Source organism: Trichogramma pretiosum, unplaced genomic scaffold (genome assembly GCF_000599845.2).
Source record: "Trichogramma pretiosum strain Unisexual culture from Peru unplaced genomic scaffold, Tpre_2.0 scaffold30, whole genome shotgun sequence".
NCBI classification, from domain to species: Eukaryota; Metazoa; Arthropoda; class Insecta; order Hymenoptera; family Trichogrammatidae; genus Trichogramma; species Trichogramma pretiosum.
The window spans coordinates 449,301-476,433 of NW_019641675.1; the positions used below are offsets into that span (position 1 = coordinate 449,301).

At 43.3% G+C, this 27,133-nt stretch overlaps 1 protein-coding gene across 1 annotated transcript in view; it reads right to left on the reverse strand.

The window, feature by feature from the left end:
• Positions 1–27,133, reverse strand: part of LOC106653243 (semaphorin-1A) — a 210,555-nt gene that overhangs the window by 132,459 nt on the left and 50,963 nt on the right. The window contains exon 2 of the mRNA XM_014372621.2: positions 23,529–25,090. Within this exon, the coding sequence (XP_014228107.1) occupies positions 23,529–23,628 (100 nt within the window). The 5' untranslated portion in view covers positions 23,629–25,090. The remainder of the gene's footprint in view (positions 1–23,528; positions 25,091–27,133) is intronic.

Below are 27,133 nucleotides of genomic sequence, written 5' to 3' on the forward strand. Positions count from 1 at the left end.
ATTTTTTCGTGCAATGGAATTTTTTTTCTCCCTCAGCGCTATACATCAACCTCTAGTAACGCACGCACATGCACGGGAGAGAGGTATGCGCGCACCAATGACACATAATATTTGAAATATCATTCTTTGCCTTCTGTACATGGTATTCTTTGCTATAATTTTTTTCTCGTTCGTTTTGTTTCTTTTTGCGAGCCGAATCGGGCGCGCGCGACATTATACGCGCGCGGATCCCGGAACGCGGGTGTATCTCGCTCTCGTGTTGTTATTGCTGCTGCGGCTGCGGCTCGAGCCAATCGCGCATACACGCACTATTACACCCTCCATCGATATTTCATATTTTGCGCGCCGCTTTGTGTTTACGTATAGATAGATAGTCATCGATAATTTCGAGACTGTGCAGCCGCCTGGTAGGCATGTAACCGCGCGTGTACGTATATTGTACGCGTTATGTATGTACGCGCGCCTCGGCTGATTGATGCAGTCCGCGCGCGTAAGCTTCCGTCTCGGGAGATGCACAGCCTATACCTACGCGTACCATGCACACGCGCGTTGTGTTATCTTGTCGATAGTCGCCTAGTCGTCGTCATCGATCTTCGGAGTCCCAAGTACGTTTGCGGTGTGTGTATGTGCTATATCGACAATAATCTCCCATATAATCGATCGATACATAATAACCTCAGCACTGCGCCCGCTGCTACTGTCTATTTCTCTCGGCTTGCATAGAGGTGATACACATGCCTCGTCTGTAATATCGTCTGTATGCGTTTACAGGAGTATATAGGACTACTATATGTATGTAGGTGTGCGTGTGTGTGCAACTACGCCAAATGAACTGATATTCCTTTCATATCCAAGTTCCATATACTCCTCTCTCGTCTGCACTTCGAAACATGCAAGTTCGAAACTTCAATATACTTACTGCATATGCTCGCTCTGTGCATATATATTTGCTCATACGAGTCTTCATTCCATTTGTATTTAAATATGTATATATATTCCATTGGTTTTAATATAAACCATATAACCGTAGGTGAAGTGAAATTTCGAGCTACTTAGTCGAGTATTTTCTCGCTGCAATCGCGTATATTTTTACCATTAACCTTAGTTTATGCGATCACATACACTTGAAAAGTTACCATGCATAATAGCTGTTAAATTACAATTAGTGATATCTCATTTGGCGTACACTTTAAACTCAACAGTAGAGAGATGGTGACTGTTTTACGCGTACGACTTGAAATTACGAGGGGCGCTGCTGCAATTTTATACGAGAGAGAGAGAGAGAGACAGCGAGAGCCCGTGATATGCAAGTATGTCGTCGCATTAAAGGCCACGCGATATCTTCGTCCACATTTGCCAGGGCTTACTTTGCGGCACACTGTTATCTGCGCGCGTGGCTCTTTGTGTGGTAGGCAAACTCGAGAGCTGCTGGTCGCGTCGTCAACGATTCTGTCCCTGCCCCTCATCCGCCTCCTTCTTCTTCTTCTCCTTTTGCAAGGCCATATAAGAGGATTTGCATGGAGACTAAAACGGAAATGAGTCGACCTGCTCTCTCTCGCTGCGCGTGGAAAGTATAGGACGATGACGAAGAAGAGAGAGAAGAGAAGAAGAAAAAACGACGGCAGTCGAGTTTTTTGTGCACCCACACACACACGCAAAAACTCGCACACATACGCTATGCTCGCTCCTCATCGCTTCAAGAGGCAAAGATGATAATATCGTGCACCGGCGCATACGCCAGTATATGGTCGAGGCCGTTTTGGAGGCAGTATATATAAGCGGAGCGAGCGCACAGGCTATAAGCGCGGATTTTTATAATCCCTATTTGGAATTATAAATTTCCATATTCTCGATCCACTTCATGCTTCTAAATAGGGATAAAAAAGAATTCTGCACGCACACACGACACGCTTATATCCTATTCTCTCTAGGAAAAAGATGAGGGAAGAATGAATCGATTTATGGAGGTATGGCAAGTAGTAGTAAGCGGGAGCGAAATTTCTGTTTTTCCTTCACGGGAATATTATATATACGAGAATATGATTATCGAATAATTTGACAGCTCCCGAGCAAAAACTACTGTATACCGACGGCTCGAGTGCGAGGGCTACGAGAAGCTCGCGCGCGTTGTTAATTTTATACCCAAAAGGAAAGAGACTTCGGGTCGCGCGCAAGTAGAACGTATAAGCTTGAGCGCGCGGCACCCCTCTTCGAAGTCTCTATAAAAATTAAAGTCAATATCTTGTTTAAACCCTCGCGCGCGCGTGGGTGGACGGGCAGTAGCAGCAGCAGCAGCAGCAGCAGGCGTCTGAGTTTAGCCGCCGCTGTAGCGGCTGTCGAAGGGCTCCGTGCGCTCGCACCGTAGGGAAGCGTACAGAGGTAGGTGGTTACAGCCGCGACGGATGGATTGCGTAAGCTGGAAATGCTCGATTAAGTAGTCTGATTGGAAATTACGCACGACTGACTGACTCCGAGTGTATTTACCTCGGCGCGCGCGAGCGGCAGAGCTTTTACGGTTTCATCCCTCTCTCTGGCACTCTGTCTCGCTCTCTCTCGCTCTAGCTTTCTCTATGCGAGATAAAGGGCAATTTTATTCCATCCATGGTTTCGTCTATGATTTTCCGAATGGCGAGAGAGCTACGGCTGTATAGGCCAGGCTTTCGTTTCATATTAATTCGAGCTATGATGCTGAAGGGCCGATAATAATTGCTGTCTGTGCTTGAGAGGTCGAGAAAGAAAAACGTCGACGGTCTGATTGAACAATATATTGCCAATTTCATTTAACTAAACAATCGAACGTGGCAAAATCCAATAAAAGGTTAATTCGATGCGCATACATATGTTACTATACGTTGGAGGTTGGAAAATAAACGCGGCGCGCACCGCGGCGTACATCACCTAATCAAGTCAATTAGCAAATCAGCCGTGAATCCGTTTAAACTCTTGTAAATGAGTGCGCGTATGCGCGCGTGTGTGTATTCGCGCTTATACAGGGTATGAGCACTAGCAGAGGATAAGTCAATTCATACGCACACACATACACACACGTACATCGGTAGCACATTCTGGCCGCAGCTCAAAGCTATATCTCCCTGCTATGCTACTGAATGTTTCAACGCAGAACTTAAAACGCGCACCCACAGTGCTTTCGATTCCCATCTATGAATCAAGTGGGCTACATCGTGGTCCCTCCCACTTTTACTCACTCGAGCCTCGTACGTACATGAGGTATGTGGGTGTGTGTGTATGTGTGCACAGTCGAGGCCATAATTAACTTATATCGTGTGTTTTCTTTGCGGGGAAATGTTCGTTCTGACGTACTGTAATTGACGATTTCGGAATTCGGAGTAATCCTCGCTCTGATACCAGAGCTTCACGCTGCCACCGCCACCACCGCTTCTGCTCGGGAAAGAGAATATTCTGGACCATTGCTGATAAAATTTTAACGACCCTCACAGCAAGCAGCAGCAGTAGCAGCGCAGGAGAAAGATGGCACAGTAGGTACTACTGCTGTACGCCTTCGGGGAGGAAAGAAGGTTGGCGTCTCTGCTGGTGCGCGAGCGAGCTTAAACGGAAATGGATGGAAAATCGAGAGGGAGCGGTGCAGATAGGAATGCATATAGAAAGAGACGTATACACACACGTATATATATTTTCGCGTATATACGCATATATATGTCTCCCGTGGGTACTCAAAATTTAACATAGCGCGCGTATATAGTATATAAGCCGAAAAAAACATTTCCTACGTATATATACCCGAGCACACTTACATATATCTTACATTTTTTTTGGTGACAGCCAACGCGTGAAAATATAATTTTTTTTTCTCTCGCGCCAGCTAATGTAAATTCCGTCGCCGTCGTACGGTGTAAACTGATTTTTTACTTAATTGGAATGTCTTTCTCTCCCTCTCTCGCTCACTCACTCCTTCGGCGTTATAACGGCGCTTAGACGCGACGCGAAACTAGGTCGTCTTCATTTTTTTTTTTTTTAACTTTTTTCGTCAACGCACGCGCTCGAGCGGTGAGATTTTCATCTAGCTTATCAACGCGCTAAGTGCACTCCGGTACCTTCCTCTCCCGGCAAGTATAACATTAATGTTTTTTCACGATTATTACATCGGGTTTAATAAGCTCGCACGCGCGAGGATGAGAGCTGCACGGATACATAATTGAAGTCGAGTCTTATAAAATTCGTACACGGAATCACTCGCGATTCGGTAGTAGCCTTGCCGTACGCGCGCGGACACAAATCGATCGGTCGGTCCTCGTAGTCGTCGTAGTCGTAATAAACCCAATCTTTAAAAGCATCGAAGCAGTAATACACGTTAAGTGCGCCGCTGCAGTCGAGTAAGTACGTATATACATATAAAAGTAACACACGGTACAATGAGCGTAACGTATATTATAGCCAGTCTACTGAATCCCAAATCCTCTGCTTCTTTCTTTCTCTCGGTGCGTAGCGAATGAATTTCAAACTTGCCTTCTCTCCACACACACACATACACACACACGGGTATGAATACATACATATCGTGGGAGCACACGCGTCGCCTGCAGTGAACACACACAGCAGCGGCTCAAAGCTCGAAGTTTTTAGGCTCTCTCTCTCTCTGTCTCAAAAGCGAGGTGCGGTGGCGCCAAGCCGCCGTAGTTGTATCAAACCCACCCCCTATTTTGTTTGCAGGACCTAACTATTCTCTGTCTATTTTATTGATCTTGACATTTCTCATTTTGCCTATTTCAAGCACAGGGAAAGAGAGGACCTAGAGGAGCTAGAGTTGGCGAGGAGGATTGACGAGTACAACTGCAGCAGCAGCACAACGCGCAAGATCCGTGAAAACTTTATAGTCCTCGTTCTCGATGCAACGGCTTGGAAATCTACGGGCTCGACTATCGCCGGAGCTATACATACATACATACGTATCTAGCATGGCGTACAGTGTAGTGGATCGTACGCGGAGATAGAGCTAAAGTGCAGTACAGGAGATAAGAGCTGTGTGCGAGGGCGAGGGTGAGGGAGAGAGAGAGAGAGAGAGATGGATAGAAACGGACCGAAGAGTCAAGTGCCGCTTCTCTCACTCGGTCTCTCTCGCTCTTACCGATGGATTGTTCGATTCTCTCTCTCTCTGGCTCTGAGGGTAGTTCGTAGTATTGATCATCTATTTCTGTTATCGTTTTGTTTGCGCTTTTCGACCGGCTTATATACTCGGTCCATCGGTGCGAGTAAACATTTTTGAGCCTCGAATTTATGACCCCGGCGCTGTGCTTCACGGTGATTTTGCGCGCGCTCGCGCACCGAAAAAAAGTGACTGTGTACCGGAAAAATGGCTCGTAAATGATGGGGTAAATAAGTGGGATGAACGCATCAAGTGCAGTATCGGCTGCTGCACGGCTCGTCTTGATTCGACGATTGCCCACCCCCGCCTGCTGCTATTCATTTGATTAACGATCCGCGCTTGTATATGTGTGCCGTGCAGTTATAAACCCAGTTTTGCTGCTGCCGGTTAATGAAAAAATGTTTCGGCAAACAAAATTACTCGATATCGGCTCGGCGTATATTTTGAAGATTATTTGCAAAGCACTACTTGGCCGCATAAAACCGAAAAAAAGTAGAGAAGAAAAGTAGTATAGGTGCCCGCGTTATTTACCGAAGAATAATGATCGATAAGATACTAAATTGGAGTAAAAGGTTAAAAGGGAGAAAAACATAATCTATGAAGCAAAAAAAAAAGTAGAAGAAAAGTAGCAAAGCAAACAATACTTTCCTTTGCAAAAATACTTAGTTCGAGTGTACGACCAAGGGAGCGAGATGGAAAAAAGCATTTACGAGCAGTTTCTTGGGGGTTTTTTATTATATATAGTAATGCTAGTTGCATGAGCGAGAGCATAAAAAAGCTTCGGCAAAGCAGAGGAGTGTCGAGCAAGAGAGAAAGAGAGCAAGAGAAAACGAATAGACGTGCAGGACTAAAACAAACGATGTCTCATTTCTAGCGAGCTCGCTCTTTTTCCTCCGGGCAACTTTCAATTTTCAACTTTGAGCTGTGCTCGCACGAGGCAGCATCGGCGGCAGCGGCAGCAGTATCAGCGCAGCGAAGATGATTCAAGCGATGAGAAAAAAAGTTTCGGGCAAAAATCGATGAATGAAAATGACACACACACACGCGCACACAGTCAGCCCAGAGAATACGATGGCATTTCGCCTTTAATCTCGTCGTAAATCGAAGCTCACCCCCATGTAGGAGCAGCAGCAGCAGCGTCAAATGACCAGACGCTAGCGACGTGACTCGTTTCGAGCTAGTGACTAAGCTATTTTTTATATCACCAGCCGCCTGCCCGCTCGCCCGCTGCTCCTATATATTTGCATGTGAAGCGTATCGAAAGAGAGGAGATATTTCGCTCGCGCACCGCAGAGACACGTTAAATTCGTTGAAAAATTAAGCGCATATAATCCGCACGTATATGCCCGCTTTGCCCGCTATGGCATGGATGTGCTGCTTCGGAAAACTTTCTTTCGACGACTATATAAAACGTCAAGCGCACGACCGCAAATTATAAAAGTCTAAATACTCCGCTGGTGCGCTCTCGCGCACGATATTATATATCTATGCGGCGGGCAGAGGATAGCTCGACCGAGTTTGAATATAAATACAGAGGAGAGCGACGCTGCTGCTGCTGCTGTTGCTCCCATTGAGAGTATACGATGTATAATCGCTTCTGACAAAAGGCGACGATGCGCACGAAGAAACATCTCATCACGAGTCACTTGACGCGCAAGTGTCCTACGCAGACAGTACAATTAACCGAGCTCAGGCATTATCATCAATCTCTCGGCGTGTATAACGTTGAATAAAATGTGCCCTTTCTCCTCTCCCCCTTCCACCGGATCGTTTTTTTCTTCTCTCCGAGTCGAGCTTGTAAATATCTCATAGTTCGTTTACTCTTTCGCCTTATGTAGTACCGACCCACGACAATCGAATAATTTGCGCGCGACTCACAACGTCACGAGGGTCGCGCGCGCTGTACTCGTTAAAAGACTACGCGATACAGACTGCGAGAAAGACAGAGCGAAGGATCGATCGATTTTCCAGCTTCTCTATGTACGGTGCTTTATGCGGACTGTCTCTCTTTCTCTGTTCACGCACGATCCTTCCCTATTAATTGAGCGTAATTTGTCGCCGAGCACAGAGAACGATGGCGCCTCGCTTATATTTGTACGCGAGGTTAAAAAGTCAACGCACACTGTACAGCGCCCCATGCGCATATTATAAGCTCGCGACGATGAATACTTTTAATTCCTCGAGTTACAGAGTAAATACTGTACACGCTGTTATGCGGTGTGCTGCGCGTCGCTGTCCTTTTTATTGTACACTCGCGGTGGCGGCATGTATATAAGCGCGGCGGTCTATCTGATTCATCGCCCGACTCGAAACACTTTTAATAATCGGAGCGTCAACGAGCTTAAACTCGAGAGAATGACGAGTCAACAGCCGGCCCATAAGTGAAGAGTCGTCGAGTCGTCGCGAGCTTGCAAATGGAATAGATGTACGAATAAAAATATCAATGTTGAATTGCAGATTATTACGAACTGTGCTGTTTTATTATGCTGTAAATATGAACAAGGGAGAAATGGAAATACTTACGTGACGCAAATGTGCTTAAAAACGAAGTTTTCATAATTAATTTCACTGATTAGATCACACTTACCTAGAACATAAAATGAAAAATATATATTAAGGATGATTCAAATAAATGCCATAATTTAGTGAAGCCATGAGCATAAAATTGAGCGTATAATAAAGTGTATTTTCACGGTGCGTAAAAGTGTGCTTGACTTCGTATAATTAGACGCCGTTTATTTTCGTATCGATAGCAATAGACGTTCGGGCTCGCGCACAGCTCTCTCGGACGATATACCTGCAGGGGCCAAAAAAGCGCAGCGTTCGGTATTTTCGGCCGGATTACTACACCGGGCGGCGCATCGAAACTTCCAATCAATTTCTCACGTGTTATCGGCAGTAGCTCACCGGGGATATATACATCGAGTATAGGGAATATACGTATACGATAATAGCAAAACTGCAGCAGCAGCAGCGTACTTTGCCAAGGCTCGCGCGCGCAGCCGGCTCCGTTTCATTATAATCTATGCTCTCTCTCTCTCTCTCTCTCTCTCTCTCTCTCTCGCTCTCTTGTGTATATTATACACGCGAAACATTATCCTAGTTTCGTGAATAACTGCGCGTGCATATATAGCAAGAAGTGCAACGCCCGCCGCGAGTTCATCGATGTACTGTACAGCCAGCACACACATATATAATACCCGCTGCCGCGCGTATATAATATATAAAGTTGGCGCGCGAAATGGGATAATAATTGCCGCCGTGATTGCCGCTACTGCTGCTATGTTGCTGCTGCTGTTGAAATTTAAATGTCTTTTTTTCAGGCCAACTAATTTACACATTGACTTTTTAACGTGCGTAAACAGTCGACAAAAAATAATACAGTATACACTGAGAATAATTGTTCGTCGTGAGTACCAACTCGACCCAGCTATTGCCGGTACTGTGCAGAAGATGTCGAACAACGAAACTCTTGCGTGGAACTCACCTCCTGCTTGGTTCGTTGAGTACACCAAAAAATTCGAAGGGCACGCCGAGGGTGTCATTGAGCTGAGAGGTGTCATCAAGACTGAATTCGCAGTCCTTAACGAGCGAATCACCATCATTGAGTCGCGCTTAGATGCCCAGGAGGACGTATCAGAAAGCAATACAGCTGAGATCGCTGACTTGCGCAAGATATGCAATGCAGTCAATGATCGACTGGAGCGCGGCTTGGAGGCGTTTGGCTCTGCGTCGGCATGGGCGCCGCCCGTTGACGAATGTAAGGTCCTTGTTTCTGGAATTCCACAGGCTGTCCAGCTGTCGGAGGAGCAGATCTTGGATAAAATCTTTGTGGCCTTGGGCCTTATTAGCTTCTCTAGATTTGTGACTTATATTAGGCCCTGGATACAGAGAGGTCCACCCGGCTCTGGATCGAATGCCCGCCATAAGAATAAGGCGTTTGTTTTTAAACTTGCATCTTCGGAACTGCGCGATACAATCCTTTCAAGAGCCCCTAAGTTTTCGAAGGTGAACGGATTGACGCTGCTGGGCGCTGGAGAAGAGACGAGGATAATGCTACGTGCTTTGTGGCCACTTGACCTACTCAGTTCCTCGATCAATTCTAAGACTTTTTTGTTCAATAAAATTTTTTCCTTGACTCTGTAGAAATAAAAAATAGAGAGGCGTAAGTACGCGTCGCGTGGTTTTTGCAGCCATATGGCACTTTACATCACCCGAAAATGGTCTTATCTCGTGTCTTTCAACAGTAGAGCTCAAAACCTTTCATTTAGTTCATCGTAGACCTAAGTCGGACAAACGATGCGGATTTTATTAAAAGTTGAACAATGCAAAAAGTTGGCCCTCGGGCTGTTAGCGGCCATAGTCGGTGGGGGGCTTGATTTCGGGGAAAAGGCCACGTGAATTTCGAAAGCCCTTGCTTGCTCTACCTTAAAGTTTTACACGCACTCAATGGATGTGTAGGATCATATGTATACTGATCGGAATTTTTTTTGGCACTTGCGTGAATGCTCCATCTGTTGGCAGAATCGATAGGCTCCTAATTAAATATGACACCTTTGATTACCTTGAACTGCAATAAATCAAATTATTACAAAACTAAACCAATTTTCTGTGCAACCGCTCATACCCAACGCGCCTATACAGAAGTTTCACTGCAAATCATGATCGACAATGAAGCCTGCGCATCGAAAGGCAAATTCAAATAGCTTATTGCTGCAGATTAAAATCAGCATCTAACGTCTCGTCGACATTGCCACGCTGACGATCTGCTCTATGGGAAATTCAATCCCACACGCGCAATTCGTAAATGTTCCTCGCAGTGTACTACGTCGTAACATATAGTTGGCAATGTATACGAAGTGGATCTTTGGCTTTATCGTCCGTACTTGCTCTGTCTGTCTCTCTCCGTCTCTCTCTCGTACGCCGATTGTATTGCCCTAATAGTAGTAATATCCTTGCTATGGCACACTGTCCCACGTGATTGCCTCAAGCTACTCTTGGAGAATTATGCTAATTAACTGGCTTTCGAGGGCTCGCGCGCGTGTGCGCTCACGTTCTCTCGCTCTTGCTCTGCAGCTCGTCGTTAGAAAAATTACGGATGTTAGTCTCTTTAAGTATTTTCTTCCTCTTCTCGTACGCTTATGTATACGCTTGGCCGAGGCGGTAATAGTTTTTTTCTTCTCTCTTTTTTTTTCATTTCGAATTTGCAATGCATCGTAACGACGAAGCGACTGCGCCCCGTGTACACACTCTCTCTTTCTCTCTTCGTGCGCGCTGTAAATTCATTTCAATTTACGCGCGCACTAAATTTCCGAGTAAATTTAATCCACACGCACGCTATAACGAATTATTCGACGATGCTGAAAATGTTTATTAGATTGCAATTAGTTTGTAGCTATTTTATATGTAACAGTTTGCAGCTTTCCGCCTCACCTCGGCTGACATTAAAGATTCTGCTTTCGTAAACTTTGAAATTTCAGTTCTCTCTGTGTCTCTCCGTCTCTCTTTTCCCTGTGAATTCATGAGAACGTAATGGTTCGCATAACACACAAGTTTCTGTCTCTCTCACTCTCTTTCAGTGTGCTGATCTCATGTAAGATTAAGCATGTCCCAAATGTATGTATAGAAGTTCGAAAATTTCCGCAACTCATCTGAATAAGTAAAGACTCGGTAGATTTGAAAGCTCTCGATAAATGTGATACACAAAACTTCGACATCCCTACATCCGAATGCAGCTGTATATGCGCGGCGAAGCTATTACGAATTTGGGTTTTCATACACTACTAGCTCGCGCAGTATCGAGAATAGAGAATATGTATAGCAAGTTCAAACCAATGGTTAAATGCAGTTTGTGCTCTCTCACCAGGATAATAGACAATATATAATAATTCGCGATGTCCTAGTTTATCGCTATCCTTTATCTCGTACATATATACGTTCGTGACTCTGCAAATTTGTCCCCCGTGCGCGCGCACAAAGACCCATGGCGCACGTATTATGGCAATTACGTACCAATCAAACTATTTCTATGCCAACAATCAAATTTCCCAATGACCCAATAGCAGTATCTACGTAACATCGATACATTGTGGAGGCATAAGAAAACTTTCGAATTCGCCATTTCCGCCGGTCACGAACGTCGACTCGATGCGCGCAGGTATATACACATATAGAAGGCACGCGTTCGCGAGCTACGCGATGTGTATAAATTCGCTTTGCTGCTGCGCAAAAATGCTACATTTGTTTCAGGGAATATTTTTTTTATCCCCATCATACTGGGCTGCAAAATGGACGCAGGGGGATATCGATGCATTATTGATATCGCACGCGCGCGCGCGCAGTTGGGGAAGCAATAAATATAAATCAAACGTTGAGTATATTTCTCGGCGAGTAATATCAACCTTTTTATGCTCATAAGTTTTTCCTCCGCGTGAGTGTAAGTCTGCTCTTTCTCTTTTGTATGTCATCGAATTTCTCGCTTTTTTTCTTTCTTCCCTTTTCCTTTTTTTTACATCTGACTCTCGAAGAGGTAACTTCTTGCACAAATACATTGGAAAACAAGCTATATAGTAAGATGGTGTTTTCATTTTTTACTCCCTTGCTCGCTCCCTCGCTTCTCAATCCACCAACGATTTGCATTGGTTTTTTAACGCTCTAGAAGAGTAAAGTTCATCGCTCGGCAGATAGCTATATATGCAGACACAGACGGTCGAAGAGAGAGAGAGAAGAGTTGAAAAAGTTTTTCTCACCGATCGTTTGAATTATTGGAAAACAAATTAAAAAGCAATTATAAACTTTGTCGAGGTGGGCACGGGCACGGGGGCACAAACCGAAAAATGAAAAAATAAAAAGCCCAAACATCAACGCGAGTATGCGGTTTGCGCGAATCAGAGCGCCACGCGTCGCACATCCCGATGGCTAGTAGAGAGCGAGAGAGACGAGTAGAGGAGAGACGCGCATCAAATGTATTGTGTACAGATACAATTTAATTTAATGCCGAATATTGCGTAAAAATCTCTCGGCAGCTCGGATATCTGCATTGAATAATGCGGATATAATACGATTATAGGTATGCGTCGAATGCGCACAAGTGCTGCTGACGCAGTGCTCTACGTATTCTCTGTATTTATAAATAAGAGTGCGCACTATAACATAATTAGCAACGCGATTATTTGCATTCGAGCATCTCACGAAATTCGATCAAGAACAAAATCAACCTCGATTTTCCGTCAGTACTATGTACACCCGCCTAGTTAGATACGCGGACCTCGAAAATTTGAGATCGATTAGTCGCTTTCTTCACTGCGCCGCAATGTACTTCGTGAAACTGTAGTCACGCGCTGTTGTTTATAAACAGTGAAGGAAGCGACTAATCGATCTCAAATTTTCGAGGTCCGCGTATCTAACTAGGCGGGTGTACGCGTTGAAAGTATTTATATTACAATTAACCTTACATGTAGTATTATAATTTGAATATCTGAATTTTTCAAAATATTGTTTTTACTTATACAATTACTTTCGCTTTACCACTTGCAGATTTTTTCTAAATAAAAGAGCTCGCCATCTAGCGATGGAATCTGACTTTCATTGAGCATAGATAGATCAGGAAAAATCAGGCGTTCAAGGCGATAGTCAACGGTTATATTTGTAACACCTTCCCTTATCTAAGGACATTTTTAGATTTGAGTATAGAATTGAATCCTCGTTAATTTTTGCAATAAAAAGAATATATGTGGTTGCATTTTCACGCATTTTTTCAGTACATAAATTACCCACGAAGTTTTCACGTAAAAGTATTTTGAATAAAATTCATAATCGATTACTTTAATTTTAATGTCTGATCTTACATTAACCCTGCCTTAAATTTACGGTTTTTTTCACGGTGCACGTTTACGAAAGACTCGCTCGTCGAGTCGCTCGAGCAATATTCATTGTCCATATATAACAGAGGCGCACAAAACGCCTCGTTACGTTATGCTTTCGCCCTTTTATTATTACGACTCAAAGTATCGCGCGCGAGTTATAAACGCAACAGACGCACACCATAACAATGTCTCAACTTTTAACGTTGTCTGCCGCTGCGAGAGGGAGAATATGATTTTCGCACTCGATGCGTCGATGTACATATAAACCCACGCTCCTCCTCGAGTCTCTCTCGCGCGCGCGAGCATCGAGAGTGGATACGCGATTACTTATAGGATATAGCACGAATTTCTCTAACGGATCTTTCGAAATGATATAGTATCGAATATTGCGGCATATATATATACACACTCGGTATGTATGTGTGTATGTGGCAGTGCGTATAATTTCATTCCGTGTGCAGCCTCGAGCTATAATTCAATATTGCCATAAAACTGTATGTATACGGGTAGATATACGGTCCCCCTTATATGTTCTCGATTCTCTAATTAATTTTTTCGCGCATTCTCTGTGTGTACACATGTGTGTATGCGAGCGCATAGACGAGGCAAAATGTGGTTTGCTATATTTAAGGATAAATCCCCGCACGACTGTCACGGTGAAAATTTCGAGAGAACCGGGGGTCAGATAAGCATATTATATCCGCGCTGCTCCAAAGATAAGACAGAGTATACTTCAGCGTTAATGCTGGATTTCTGTGGCTAATAGTAAACGGAGAGCATTATAAGCTATGCGCACACGTCGATGGTTCTTTCTTATCAGCATTAGCCCAGAAACTCGGTTAGGAGTGAGAGAGAGAGAGAAACTATGCAAGGATAGTTTCTATATTTGGCTGTAATACGCCTCCTGTACCTAATTAACGCAATTGTTTTTCGTCATAAACGAGAATTTTTGCTCATATTTTCATAAAGCCGAAATGGAAAATCAACTAGTACAGAGGTAGTACGAGTAAAAAAATCGGAGATAGAGCAGGTAAATACAACTAGCGTCGACGTTCATTAACGTCGTCGGAATTTTTTTCTCGCTATTCCAAAGCAGGCAGATTTCGTCATTACTCGTTAATTAAAAGTAAAGCTGTTCACGTGCGATAAGCTAACAGCAGTAGCAGTAGCAGCAGCTGAAGGGTATAAGACGGGGTGGGGCGCGGGAGAGTGCTTAAAATCGGGTAAATACACATTGAATCAGAATTAGAATCACGAACTACCATCGGCCGAACGAATTTTGTACCAATAGAGCACGACGTGCAAAGGGAACGAGAGTTCAGACTATGTGTGTGCGAGTGAGTGTGTGCAATCTACTAGTAGATATATAAGCGCGAAAAAAAGACTTAATTCCGATTTATGGGGTCGCGTTTCTGGAGCGTGTGTGCTCTATTTGTGTGCGTTGGTGTTTGTGTGTGTGTGTGTGCGCATGTGCATGTGACGCAACGACTCTGCAAGCGAGTGGCAAGGTTAATTATTATGCACTCCCAGAGCAGCAGTGTATAGCGCAGGAGTAGCTCCAGCGTGTCCTCAAAAACGAACAAAATGGCAAATCGAAACTCTATCGGGTAAAATGAAAATCCGGACGTGCTGCTGAGAGAGAAAGAGAGATAGAAAGAGCGAATAGAGACGGAGAAATAGTAAAAAAGAGAGGGAGAGAAAGGAAATAGCACGGAGAAAAAGTTTGGCAGTTTACGCTTTGATGCCTACCAAGAGTATATATATGTGTGCCAGCAAGAGCGCGAGAGAGAGAAAGAAAGAGAGAGAGAGAAAGAGAGATGAGGGAGACCCCAGAAAAAATAGCTTTCCATTTTAAAATTTGTCCCGTTTATTCGGCCAACGCGTGTGCATCCAGCACGAAAATCAACCTTGTTTGATCAGATTAAATGCAAGTGTCGTGGTGGTGGTCGCAGCTACATACCTGCTTTTTTGTGTCCAGATAATTTTTATTTTGACTGCAACTCGCTCTTACGCTCTTTTGTATTAAAAAAATTGTTTTCGTGTCCCAGAACTGGCGTTTCGTCAATTTCCCGACAAAAAAAATTCAAAGCCAGCTCACGCACGCATACCGTCCTTTTTAGCAGTTTTTGTTTTGCTACCTCGACTGAAAGGCCAAAATCGAGTTTTGACGAGTCACATATAGTACGCTCACCATACCCTTCATCGCTCTCTGCATTTTTAGAATATAGATTCGTCCTTGGATCGGAGTATCGAATACACATACGCGCGCGCGCTACTACTACGCCATCGCTCCATTCCGAAGCAAGCCGAGCGGAAATCAATCGGCTTGATAGTGTTATACGCGCATACATCGTCGTCGTCGTCGTCGTCGTCGTCGTCTACTGTACCTCTATACATCCATCGGGGCGGTAATTCCCACGTCCAGTAATCGAAATAACGCACACGTACGCTTTGCACTCGTCGATTAAGTTCAGCGGCTTCGCGACTCGTTCTCCTATAAAGCTTGTGTGTGTGTACGTGTATATAGTTCCTACTATACGCTTCTCGGAAGTTGCACTACGCGAAGTAGATACTACTGCCGCTGCTGCTATGTACGAGTAGAGCGAATCAATGTAAATTCGAATGGCTTGACAGTTACCGTTACCGCACGTGACAGTGTACGTCTGTCGTGCACACCAGCGCGTTTCAGGATTATAGAAGAACGAGAGGTTCGTTTAGCGAGTGAATAATTGCTTTAGAGAAACTAGAAAAATCAAACACTGCGAAGAGAATCAATATTTAAGCTCATAGCTCTGGTTTATTTAACACTCGTGATTTCGTCGAATACGACTCATCGAACTAAATATTATTAAAATGATTGTAAAAAAAAATGTAAACTCCACACCCTCTTCTTCGACGGACGAGTTGGAATAATAAACGAATGAGGTTTAATTTTATCATTACTGCGTGAATCATAAGGTATTATTATTGAGAGGTTTAAATTTTCTCTATCTTTATACAAACATATAATTCAGAATACAAAGCGTCAGCAGATAGCTCTACCTGCTCTTAATTAAAAAGAAAAATGAAAAGAGCTGCGAGTGAGAGGCGGGAGCATATAATAATCGCAGAAAGGGTCACGCCGCAGCAGTAGTAGTCAGCAGCAGCAACGCAGATACGTATAACTGCAGGTATACTGTGCCACGCGCGAAAGAGATTAGAACGACGGAGAGGCGTCGGGCGTCGTCGTCGTGTGCGCTATTCTAGTGCAGTTATCGTCATTAACATAACATAACTCGCAGTACTTGTCCGTTGGCGCACTGTATGTTAAGCCATTGTGTGTGTGTGTATATATGTCTGTATGTATGCCAGGGCGCCTCTCGCTCGAATCGTTCCTCGCGCAGTACGTGAGTTGGAATATTTTAAGTCCGGGTGCCTAATCTCCGAGTCTGGTTATACACTCGGCTGGAAGGAAATCCTTTTTGGCAGCGATTGTCGAGTCAAATTATCGAATGGATCTTTTGCGTGCAGCGCGATGTACTTCCTTTCTTAGTGTTTTTTTTTAATCGACTTTCCTGTGCGTGATGAATATATATTATATTGACTACATCAAATATATAATTGTTTCAACACCGATGAGTATTTTGTATTTATTCATTCATTGTTAATTAACTTCTCCCGGCTGTGTTTTTGACATTATTCCATTATTTACATTTTTCTATTTATAACGTTATAATATCAGACAAACCTCCCCGTTACATTGCATGATGTAATTATTCTTTCATTTTCTTTCTTGACAATCGCAATAAATGCGTCATTAGGACTACATGTCAAAACTAAGCAGCTATCATCAACAGTACCCGCATACACGTATGATACGCGTGAGCGCGAGCGAGTAGTCTCCCGAAAATCAATTATCACATCACGGCGCTTGTCGAATCCACGCTTATAACTAAGCCGCAAACATCATTTATCTCTCTGAAAAACGCATCGTTTTTAAAAAAAGTACGTCTCCACGCACGACGATATAAATAAACTGACGCAGCTTTTTTTAAAAGTTTCGTACATGCGTCGAAAATAGAAATTTTCTATCGATAGTTTTTCGACCATGTGTTCAATGCAATTTGTATTACGAGTCTTGGATGTTGAGTGGATAATATTTTACGATAAACGTTTGTTGAGTTAATAATTTCATTAATTCTGACATTTGCGCAACTATGAATACTGGGTATTCAAATCAATTTTTTAACTAGTGTACTGTATTTTAAAAGGAAAAAGTGTATCCGATAATTGTAGAGACAGCTATGAAGTTTACAAATCAAATGATAGTATTGTATTATAGAAGGTCGAAAACTGGTCAGCAATTTTCGAAACAATTAAATTATCATTTGTTTGGTCATTTAAAATTCGCTTAATATTTTTTAAAGTAATATAGTAAAAGAAAAATCGCCAAAAAAAGTCAATCATTAATAATGTTGAAAATTTCTACCAGGGTGTATGTATTTATTTGCTTTTAATTTTTTATAGTTACTTTTTATTGATACTTATTAAAATGTTATATTGGCACTTACATTTTCTAAAGTATTTACATTGCTTCAATACAGAGCCCTCGATATTTAACTCATACACCCAATGTGCGCAATAGTGAAAATGATCCGTTTTGTATTATATGCGGGACTGTATTGCTTTTCAAAGCGCTGCACTAAAATATTGGCGAGTTCGCGTGCGTGCTATAGAATAGCGGCTGGCCTGCGCGCCCTAAATTTTGGCGACCGTGCACGCATCGTTTATCCCCGCGCTATGTAACATTAGGCTTTTAATGTCCTGGGAAAGAGAAAAAAAATTGGATGGAACTGACGTTGCCACCCAACGCACATAGTATACAGGCGAGAACCCGGAGTCGATCCCATTTTGAGTGTATACAAACACGCGTTTGCCAACCGGGGCTTATTCATTCGTTATATTTATCGTGAAATTAATAACTCTCCTCGCTGCTGTTGCGACTGCTTCTGCTGGTATATTTATTTAAATTGATGAGTAAGTGAATTGACCGTGTTTATGTAGTGTTAATTGAAAACTTGATATTTGATATGTAGACGCACACATACACACATACGCGCAATAACGCGAACAAGTTTCGAATGGCTGTCTGCTTGAAAATTCGATTACATATATATATATATAAAACGCATGATCGATAGGGCTTTTGTATGGGTAATAAAGCAAATCTTGAGCAGCTCTTTGTTCCCAACCCATAGGACTCACATGCACATTGTAAATACAATATATATCGTTGGACGATGTATCAACCGCAAGAACACGCCTCGATCGCACAAAAAGTAGGCTTAATGCGGATTAGAATTGTATATATTCACAGCAGTGCATTCTCGAGTGTGTATTTGCTTCCATGGGCACCTCATTCACAGGCGCGAGTATTTAGATTTTCGGTCAACAGATTTTCGTGCGAAGAGAGGAGGATTTGGCTTTTAAGTACGTGCGCGTTACGTTATACTGCACACTATATACGGCAGCACGAATAGAGCGTCCCTTTTCATTTCTTCTTTCTCTTTACAAGCGCGAGTGCGATATGCTTGTTATATGGGATAAGAATCGCGCGAGCGCGCGAGGCGATGTATCAACGCGCCATGTGCCTTGCACATGGGGATCTTGTGCGCTCATGTATGTACGTACGTACTTGGTGTATGTATTTGTCAAGATGCTGCTCGCTGCCTCATAGTGGCCTCTTTTACTCCGTGAGTAGCCGAGTAAGAGCATTATATAGGCGTGTATACATTCGTTTCATATTCTCGAGAGTCGAGCGAACCAAGAGATACTATATTCCATGAATTGTGAGTAACTCGCTGATGGTATAAAAGAAATATAATTATTGAAAAATACAAGCCCGTCCTGCTTGGCACTTGGTACGATTTTATTTTTACAATGCGGAAATCAAAGCCGCTGGTGAATGTAAAATCACGCCAAGTAGGTGAGCGAGCGTCCCGTGCTGCGTTTATCGAGTTTTTACAATCTAGGACATCATATTTATTCCGCTACAGGAGGAAAAAAACATTCGATCACGTGCGTACTGCAAGCACAAGCGCACACTCACGCGTGAGCGCATAAATTGCAGCGGCAAAGGAGAGAGAGCCTGGGCCGCATCGATAAATTGCAACGCGTAAACACGTTCGTTGGTCATTCGCTGATAACACTATTTAATAAACAAAAGCGAGTTTAGTGCTCTCCGTTTTATGTGTAGCCTACACACATAAGTACATAATAACAATAAACAAACTCTCATTTGATCCTTGGCGCAGGAAATGAGAAAAACCCGAAACGAGCGCGACATCAATTTCCCCACTCGGTTAATAGAAATTTATTGATCGTAATTCTTTTTTTTTACTTTGTCCATACGCAGTCAGTACGCGCACACGCAGACACGACGAAGAGGGAAAGCTTGAAAAAAGTTCCAAGCTCGAAATCAAGTTCCTCGCTCGTTTTAACACCGCATTATCAAACTAGAAATTGCATCTGCCTCTGTATCTTCCTCGTTAGTTCCGGTTGTTTTTCACTTTCATGCATAATTTACAGACCATCATTTTTCCACTATCTCGCGGAAATCAGGAGAATGAGAAATAACAGGTCAGTTTTTCTTGATACTTGCGCGCGACTCGAACGACAAAAAGAGAAAAAGAGCATCAAGTATGCACCGCTGCATATGCAAGATGAATATGTGAGCACTCGCTTTTCCGAACGAAATTTCATTTTACGCCCCTTCATGCTATGTTAAGTGTGTCTCTACATATACCCATGTTATAACCGTTCGTGGAAAATATGAATTTTCTAATGGTACGCGTCTGATACTTGCTCGCTGGCTACCACTCTTTTTCTCCTCTCTTTTTTTCTTTCTCGCTTCCGCTATCTTTTATTACCGCTATGCTCGACATAATATTTTAGTCGTTTTATTTATCGTGAAAAATTCGAGCTGAATCGGCGCGATTTGCTTCGAGATTTTTTTCCAAGATGATACGATCCGATTGAAACTATAAAAAAATCTACAAAAAAGAAAATAGAAAAAACGATTCAATCACAGTAGACGGATTTTTTTATTCTTCCTCAAATTGGTTGACAATAGTCTATTGACAGTAGTAACGCACGTATAGATTCATCGTGTTTATGAGTAAAAATATTTTAACGGCGTTACGTTAACACATGCTTCAAATAATGCTTCGGTGCAGTTTTCACGAGTTTTCGCGCGTGAAATGTTTCAAATAATGAAATTTGAATAATTCATCGCTTGGGAATTTGAAAATTTTCATAATACACGCATCTGAAGAATCTTGGGACGTATCCTTCATATTAAAATATGATATTTTGTGAGTTAGGAATGTGACTCTTCTCTTTGCCGATAAACATTGCACATTGATCGTTTCTCTTTCTCATAGCGTGCGTGACATTTTGTACACGTAGCATTGTGTAAAATATTTGTAATTTCCAAGTACGTTTAAATAAAGTACAATTTCATGATATAATTTTAAAATACAATTGTACTAATTCACTTCTAGATGGCGCATTTAAAATCCACAAGTATAAATATAGAGGGGAGATCCTATATAACTCTTATTAAGAAATCAATGTAGATAATAAGTGATAATTAATATAATAATTATTATGTGAATTCTAATGACAATTTCAATATAAACCTGCTTTTGTTTAACTATGATATAACCCTGCTGTTGTTATATGTTAGCCATCGAGCTTATGGGTTATGCTGTCCCTTCTATAAATAAGGGAAATGTATTCAGGCAAACGTTTTATAATGTTAGTTACGAAGAGATTAATCCTTGTTATGAAATATTGTATGCGTAACGATGACGCGTGCCGTCCTTACGTGACAAAATAGTCTCGCGCGAGAGCAAAAACGAAATGGCAAAATAATAAGATCACTTTTCGATGGAAAGTGTAATATATTTTAATTATCGATTCAGTCCTCACAATGGGGGTTTCAATCGCAGCGCCTTCACGACTTGAATGAAATAAGGAGCAGAACATTTAAATCAACCGCAATTCGCAGAAAAAATGAGAAAGAGTAGGGAGAATAAAAAAAATTCACGAGAAGAAAAAATAGAGATTAAAGAAAGAACGGAAGATGCGAGCCCAGAGGCCGTACGCGCGCTGTAAACCTCGTAAAAAGTCGACTTTACGATGCCTGTGTCTCCGACATTAAATTAAAAGTTCCGGTTTTGTGTGTGTGCGTTTATGTGCGTGTGTATGTGTGTGTGTTCGTATCGTAGCACGCGCGCGCGCACGCAAAAATACCCGTATAGAGCTATTTGACATGCATATACGTGCGGGAACACACAAGATGAATAAAATAATACGAGTTATGAAGTCAACATAAGGTAGTCACAGCCGCATACGCCTACGTACATCATTACTTTGGATACAATTTTTTGTTTTTGCTGATGTTGCTTTTCAACATCGCGTCGGCTCGCTGATAATAAGTATATTAATCATCGTCATCGCCCGGTCGTTTGGTTTTAAATTTTTGTTGTTTTTTCGAGTTGGCCTTTTTGCGAGGACGAGTAAAACAGCCAGACTCCGCGGATAAGATTTATAACTCGATGAAAATGACTGTATATACGAAGCTAACTCCCTTTTTGCCTCACTCGTACTTTCGAAACTTTATTGCGTGATTAACATTCTGAAAATGTAATGGAGATAAACATGTATGCTGTATGCATGCTCGCTAGCGAGAGAGAAAGAGAGTGCGAGACAACAACGCGCGCATTTGCACGTTTACGCGCGTAACGCCGCAAAACGCCACACGGCAAGTAATTACAATGTATCTTTTGCCCGCGCGAGCGCGCGATATTACAAAGATGATATAGCCAATGCGATGGATTTTAAAGCACGTTGCGTGAACTACGTCGCACGATACGCCGCTGTTCACCTAATCGAGAGATTATTTTGCCGAGCGAGCGATCGAGCTTTTGGAAGTAACTTTAAAACGCTCGCAAAATGGATTATGGATCGTCTCGCTTTATATTACAAGCATAAAACCTCTGCTGCCGATGCTGATGCTACCCGCTGCTGCTACTGCTTCTCTTCACGCTATAACTCGAGTAAAAGGAATTTTGCATTTCGAAAATAAATGGATCTCCCCGTGTGCTTTCTTGAGCGGGGGGCCGGCGGCCTCGCGCGTCCTTAAGGGGGCGAATAACCCCCCGTCTCGAAAAAGCAGCTCCCGAGAATATAATCCCATTGAAGCGGTAACTTATCGACGCTTATAATCATTGCGACTTTATCGCGATGGCTTTCGGCGCGCGTGTTTTCTCGGATCCTGCTGCTGCAGCTCGGCCGATCTATTCTGTACACTCGGACGCTATATTATAAGTATTGCGGGCTTGCAATAATAATACGGAGCGCACTAGCCGGGCAGCTTCGGAGACGAAATCGAATCTACCACCAGAGAGACAATGAAGTTTGACAAACGTCGTTGTGTATTCATGGTTATACGTTGTATGGAATACGTATGTGCACCCACATCCAAGTGGCAGTTCATCAAAATAGACACATAACTTCGTTGGCCTGGGTGCGCGCGCGGCGTTCGCAAAACAAGCAAGTACGCATCGACGCCAAGCGAGACAGAGCAAGACAGAGAGAGAAGAGAGAGAAGCAATCTAAAGTTGAAAACCGTTTCTTGGAAATACATACATACATACATACACGTGCACGAGAACGTACGTGTATATATATAGACGTCACTTAGATGAGACAATTTAGATAAGGAAAAGTCAAAGAGAGCTATATATGCAATGTGCTTCATGCATATCGTTACACGCCGCGCGCGCGATACATACGTACGAACAAGCCACACACGATTCGAAAGGGGAGCGCGAACGTGAACGTCTTCACCGAGCGGCGAAAAAATAACGTTAAAAAAAGGCAGAATACTCTCGCGCCTTATGCATTATAACATACACACTACACGGGTGCGCGTCGAACAATCACCATTATGCCGAAGCGATGGAATATAACAATGGCTCGTCATCGTTGCAGCTTTTGTTGAATCTCTCATGCTGCTGGCTGATGCTGCCAGCAGTGTGTGTTAGTGTGTGTGCACGCGTAAATTAACCATTATCGTCGCGCACGCATTCGTTAAATTGAATTTTGTGCAAGCGAATCGAACGAGCGAAGAGAGCGAGCGAGAGAGAGAGAGATTATGGACGAAAAATTTTTCAAAAATCCGCTTTGGTACTGCACTAACACCCACGTGCACATTTTGCGAAAATCGCTGCGCGAATACCGTATAGTGCAGCGCGTATATAACGCGTCGAATAATGGATAAGTTTGTATGGGGAAGAGAGAAAATATACGAGGTACAACAACGTGATCGATCACGAGAGAGAGAGATGCGTGTGCGCTTTTTCGCGACAGCAGCGAGTAATGCACGACCGTGTCCATGTATGTGAGTGTGTTTCGATGTGTAAAAATAAAAACAAAGCAAAACAAACACCAGAGAAAAAAAGTTGAGATTTATAAAAGAAAAATCGACAACTCACCTAATTGGACGTACATCTTGGGCCTGACGTTCTCCTGCCATGCTGCCAACGAGAGACCGATGCAGACGCACACAAACCAGTAAGCAGCTTGGGTCTTCATGATTTTCGCCGGTTGAAGATTCACTTATTTATTATCAAACGCAGAAAACTTATTTTCACAACGTTGCGGTCTCGTATTATCGATACCAGCACACACGAACACTCAATTTTTTATTTTCGAACTATATTTTCTCTTTATTTTGTTGCTGTTGTCGCGAAACACAAGTCACCGATACATACACACACACGCGCGTCGTCGTCGAGTGGAAGGAAGGACTATGAGTAATAATGCCAGAAGATGAACGCACTCAAGAAAGGACGATGATAATGAATGGTAATGATGGCGGTGATGTTATGCACGATACTTCAGAAGGATGGATGGAATAAAATATTAAATAGAGAGAGAAAGATACACTTGTCACACGGCTTCGAGCGCACAATTTGAGGGGTTGTTGGGTTGGGTTATGTTATATGAATACGAGAGCGTGAAAAGGACTTTCTGGAGGTGCAATCACTTGGATCGCCAGCAGATTGGCGCATCGCCCTCCGTTATATTCACCGTCCTTCGACTTCGCAGCATCGTTTTCTCGCGTCAACCACCTCTTCCTCCTTCTCCTCGTCACAGGACGATTTTTCCTTCCGTATATTAGAGAACGTATGAAAAACAACACATCCACTCCCTGCCGCAGTGGCGTATATAGGTATAATCACACACGCGCGCACTCGCAGAGAAACAACTTTTTTCTTCGCTCGATTGACTCCGTCGTCGGGTTCTTGGGTCGAGCGATCAATGAACTCTTTTTTTTTTAATAATCAATGAATCGAAGCCGGAGCAGCAGCTACACTCCGAACACACACAGCAGCGAGGGCGATTGTTGACAAACACACACTCACAAACTGCACGCGATGGATTTTCTTTATTTATTTTTATTTTTTTCGTCGCAGAAGCGCACTAGAGAGAAAAACAGACAGACGTAGCGAAAGAGAGATAGAGAGGCAGTATAGGCACGGAGCACCGACACCACGACGACTCTCGCAGAGGTCTGCAAAAATTATCTCTCTCGGCACGCGGGGAGTTTCACAGACGACGTTCAGCGTCGAACTGGCAAGAACAAAGTTAAGCCGCCGTAATAGCCGGCAACACGCGCAGGCCCGTGGCGCATGCGCTCCCGCAGCCAGTCAGTGCCAGCTGCAAAGGAGTAGCTCGATCTGCAGCAACTGCACTGCACACACACACACACTACTAACACTACTGTGCTCGTACTGTGTGTATGAGGGAAAGAGAGAGAAAAGGACGACGACCGCGTCGTATATTTGCACACACAGACACAGTATACACACACAGACGGACTCGGGTTTGGCGCACACAGACGCGCGCGGCTGGAGAATGTGCGCGCGCGTTTATATATACACAGTCCTGCGTCTAATGATGGGGCTGCTACTGCAGCAGCTGGACGTAGAAGCGACCGCTGATGCTACTCAGTTCGATACGATGATGCTCTGGCCGTGATGCCAAGGAAACCCTGTAAGCAAAATACGTGTCATGATTATTACGCATCTACGAACACATGCTTGCTTTTAGATTAAATTATGATTTTGTATATAAAGTATTATTTGATCAAGGACTGAACGTGGATAATATCATCTGGGATTTTTCGGGACTATGGGGTAGAAACCTGCCTATCATCGTACGTATACGCTTCTGATTGGAACGTATTTTTTTCCTGAAATAAACGTACGGAATATATGTACGAATAAATACGATCGATCGATACAAAAATGTATAAACGCAATCCATTGTCTCGAGCTCGAATTTCTCTACATACACAATACGCGTACGAAAACATAATCGCCGCAATGGTAACTATGTGTAGTACGCCATCGGAGTCGTAAAACGGAGCACACAGAGGCCAAACACATCGCACATGCCTCGGGAAACTGCGTATAATAATATATAAAATAGAAATTTCGTGCACGCGATGGATCCTGCGCCGCGCGCGCATACACTACAATATCTGCAGACTTGAACTTTATCAAATACATATATGTACGCGTACGTGTACACGATACGAGCGCGAATGTGAACTCACGGGTGGCGTGGGCAAAAATTATGATGGCACAATGTACCGCCTTACTGCTTGAGAGAGCTCGTAAAACAAATTTCCCGTGAACGCGTACGAGAGCTAGCTCTTTTACTCGTCTCGCGCTGCTTACGTACGCGCCGAGAAGAGAAGATCTGACAATTTTAAGAAGCTAGAGAACGTTAATGGACAAAACGCGCATTGTGCAAATGTGAAATCATTTTACACGCTCGATGTACGCACGCTGTCGTTCTCGAGTGCGCGCAAAAAAAAGAAGCGCGGCGTCAAAAAAAGGTCATACCGTCCAAAAGAAAAGAGCAGCAGCGGCACTTCACCGCGAGTAATTATTCATTTCGTCGCCTCGAAATCATTGCGTCATTATATAGCAGCGCGCGCGCGGCGCCGTTTTTCAGCTGCTGCTCACCGAGAAATTCGCCGAGTCAAATATATATAGACGTGCACAGCATCCCAACATTGAGTCTTGAGCTCGTCGTCGTCGCTGAGCAAATTCGCGCGCACAACAGCATCGCCAGCGCGAGCGCTCTCGAAAACTAATAACACTCCATAAGCTCCGTCCCTTTTTCTCTTTGGTGCACTCGAGTGGCGCGCACACGGGTGTACACACAAAAAAGCCCTCGGCGTCATCGCGCACCCCCTATACACACACATATAGCTATATAGAGGAGCTAGAGCTGCTCTCGCCATGGCTCGGCTCGGCTCGCAAGCTGTATAGTTATGCAACACGACTGAGCGAGCAACAAACATCGATAGGTGTGCACATTTTTCTTCTACCTCGACTCTTTTTTCTATCCTCCTTTTTTTTCAACGTTGCACACATACACACGTATATAGATATATCGATAGAAACGTTCATCTTTTTCGGAGGCTTCGCTCGTCCGTAATGTTGGGCGCAACAGCGTGGAAGGATAATTATTTATCGCCGATACATCGTGTGTCTGTCTGTGCAGCGACAAATAATGCACATGTTTTTTTTTCTCCCAAGCTAAAAAGAAAAAAGCGAGAGCCACCGAGTAGAAGCTTCGCCAATTTTGGGCAATTTCCCAAAAGCTTTTCATGGCTCTTTCTTTGTTGCAATTTCGTCGATATATATTTTTCTAGAACACTAGTTCCACTTTTTCCCAATACAACTACGATACGAGGCTCTACACAAATGCACTACACACTCGGGTATAAAATTTAAATGGGTGATAATGCAGTAAATCATCGTATGCGCCTCTCCAATCGATAATGCATCGGAGGTAAAAGTTACGATGCTCTTGTAACTAACGATATATACGATCAGCATTCGATAATCAGTTGAATTAATGACCAAAGTTTTGTTTTAATTAAAATTTCACATGTATACGACGCGCTGCCGCTGCTTCTACTGCTCATTTCCATAGTGTAGCAGCAAAGCGCCTCGCACGCGCTTATAATATATGAAGCGAGCAGATTTTAATCTTCCCTAGGAAAAAGGTGTAAATA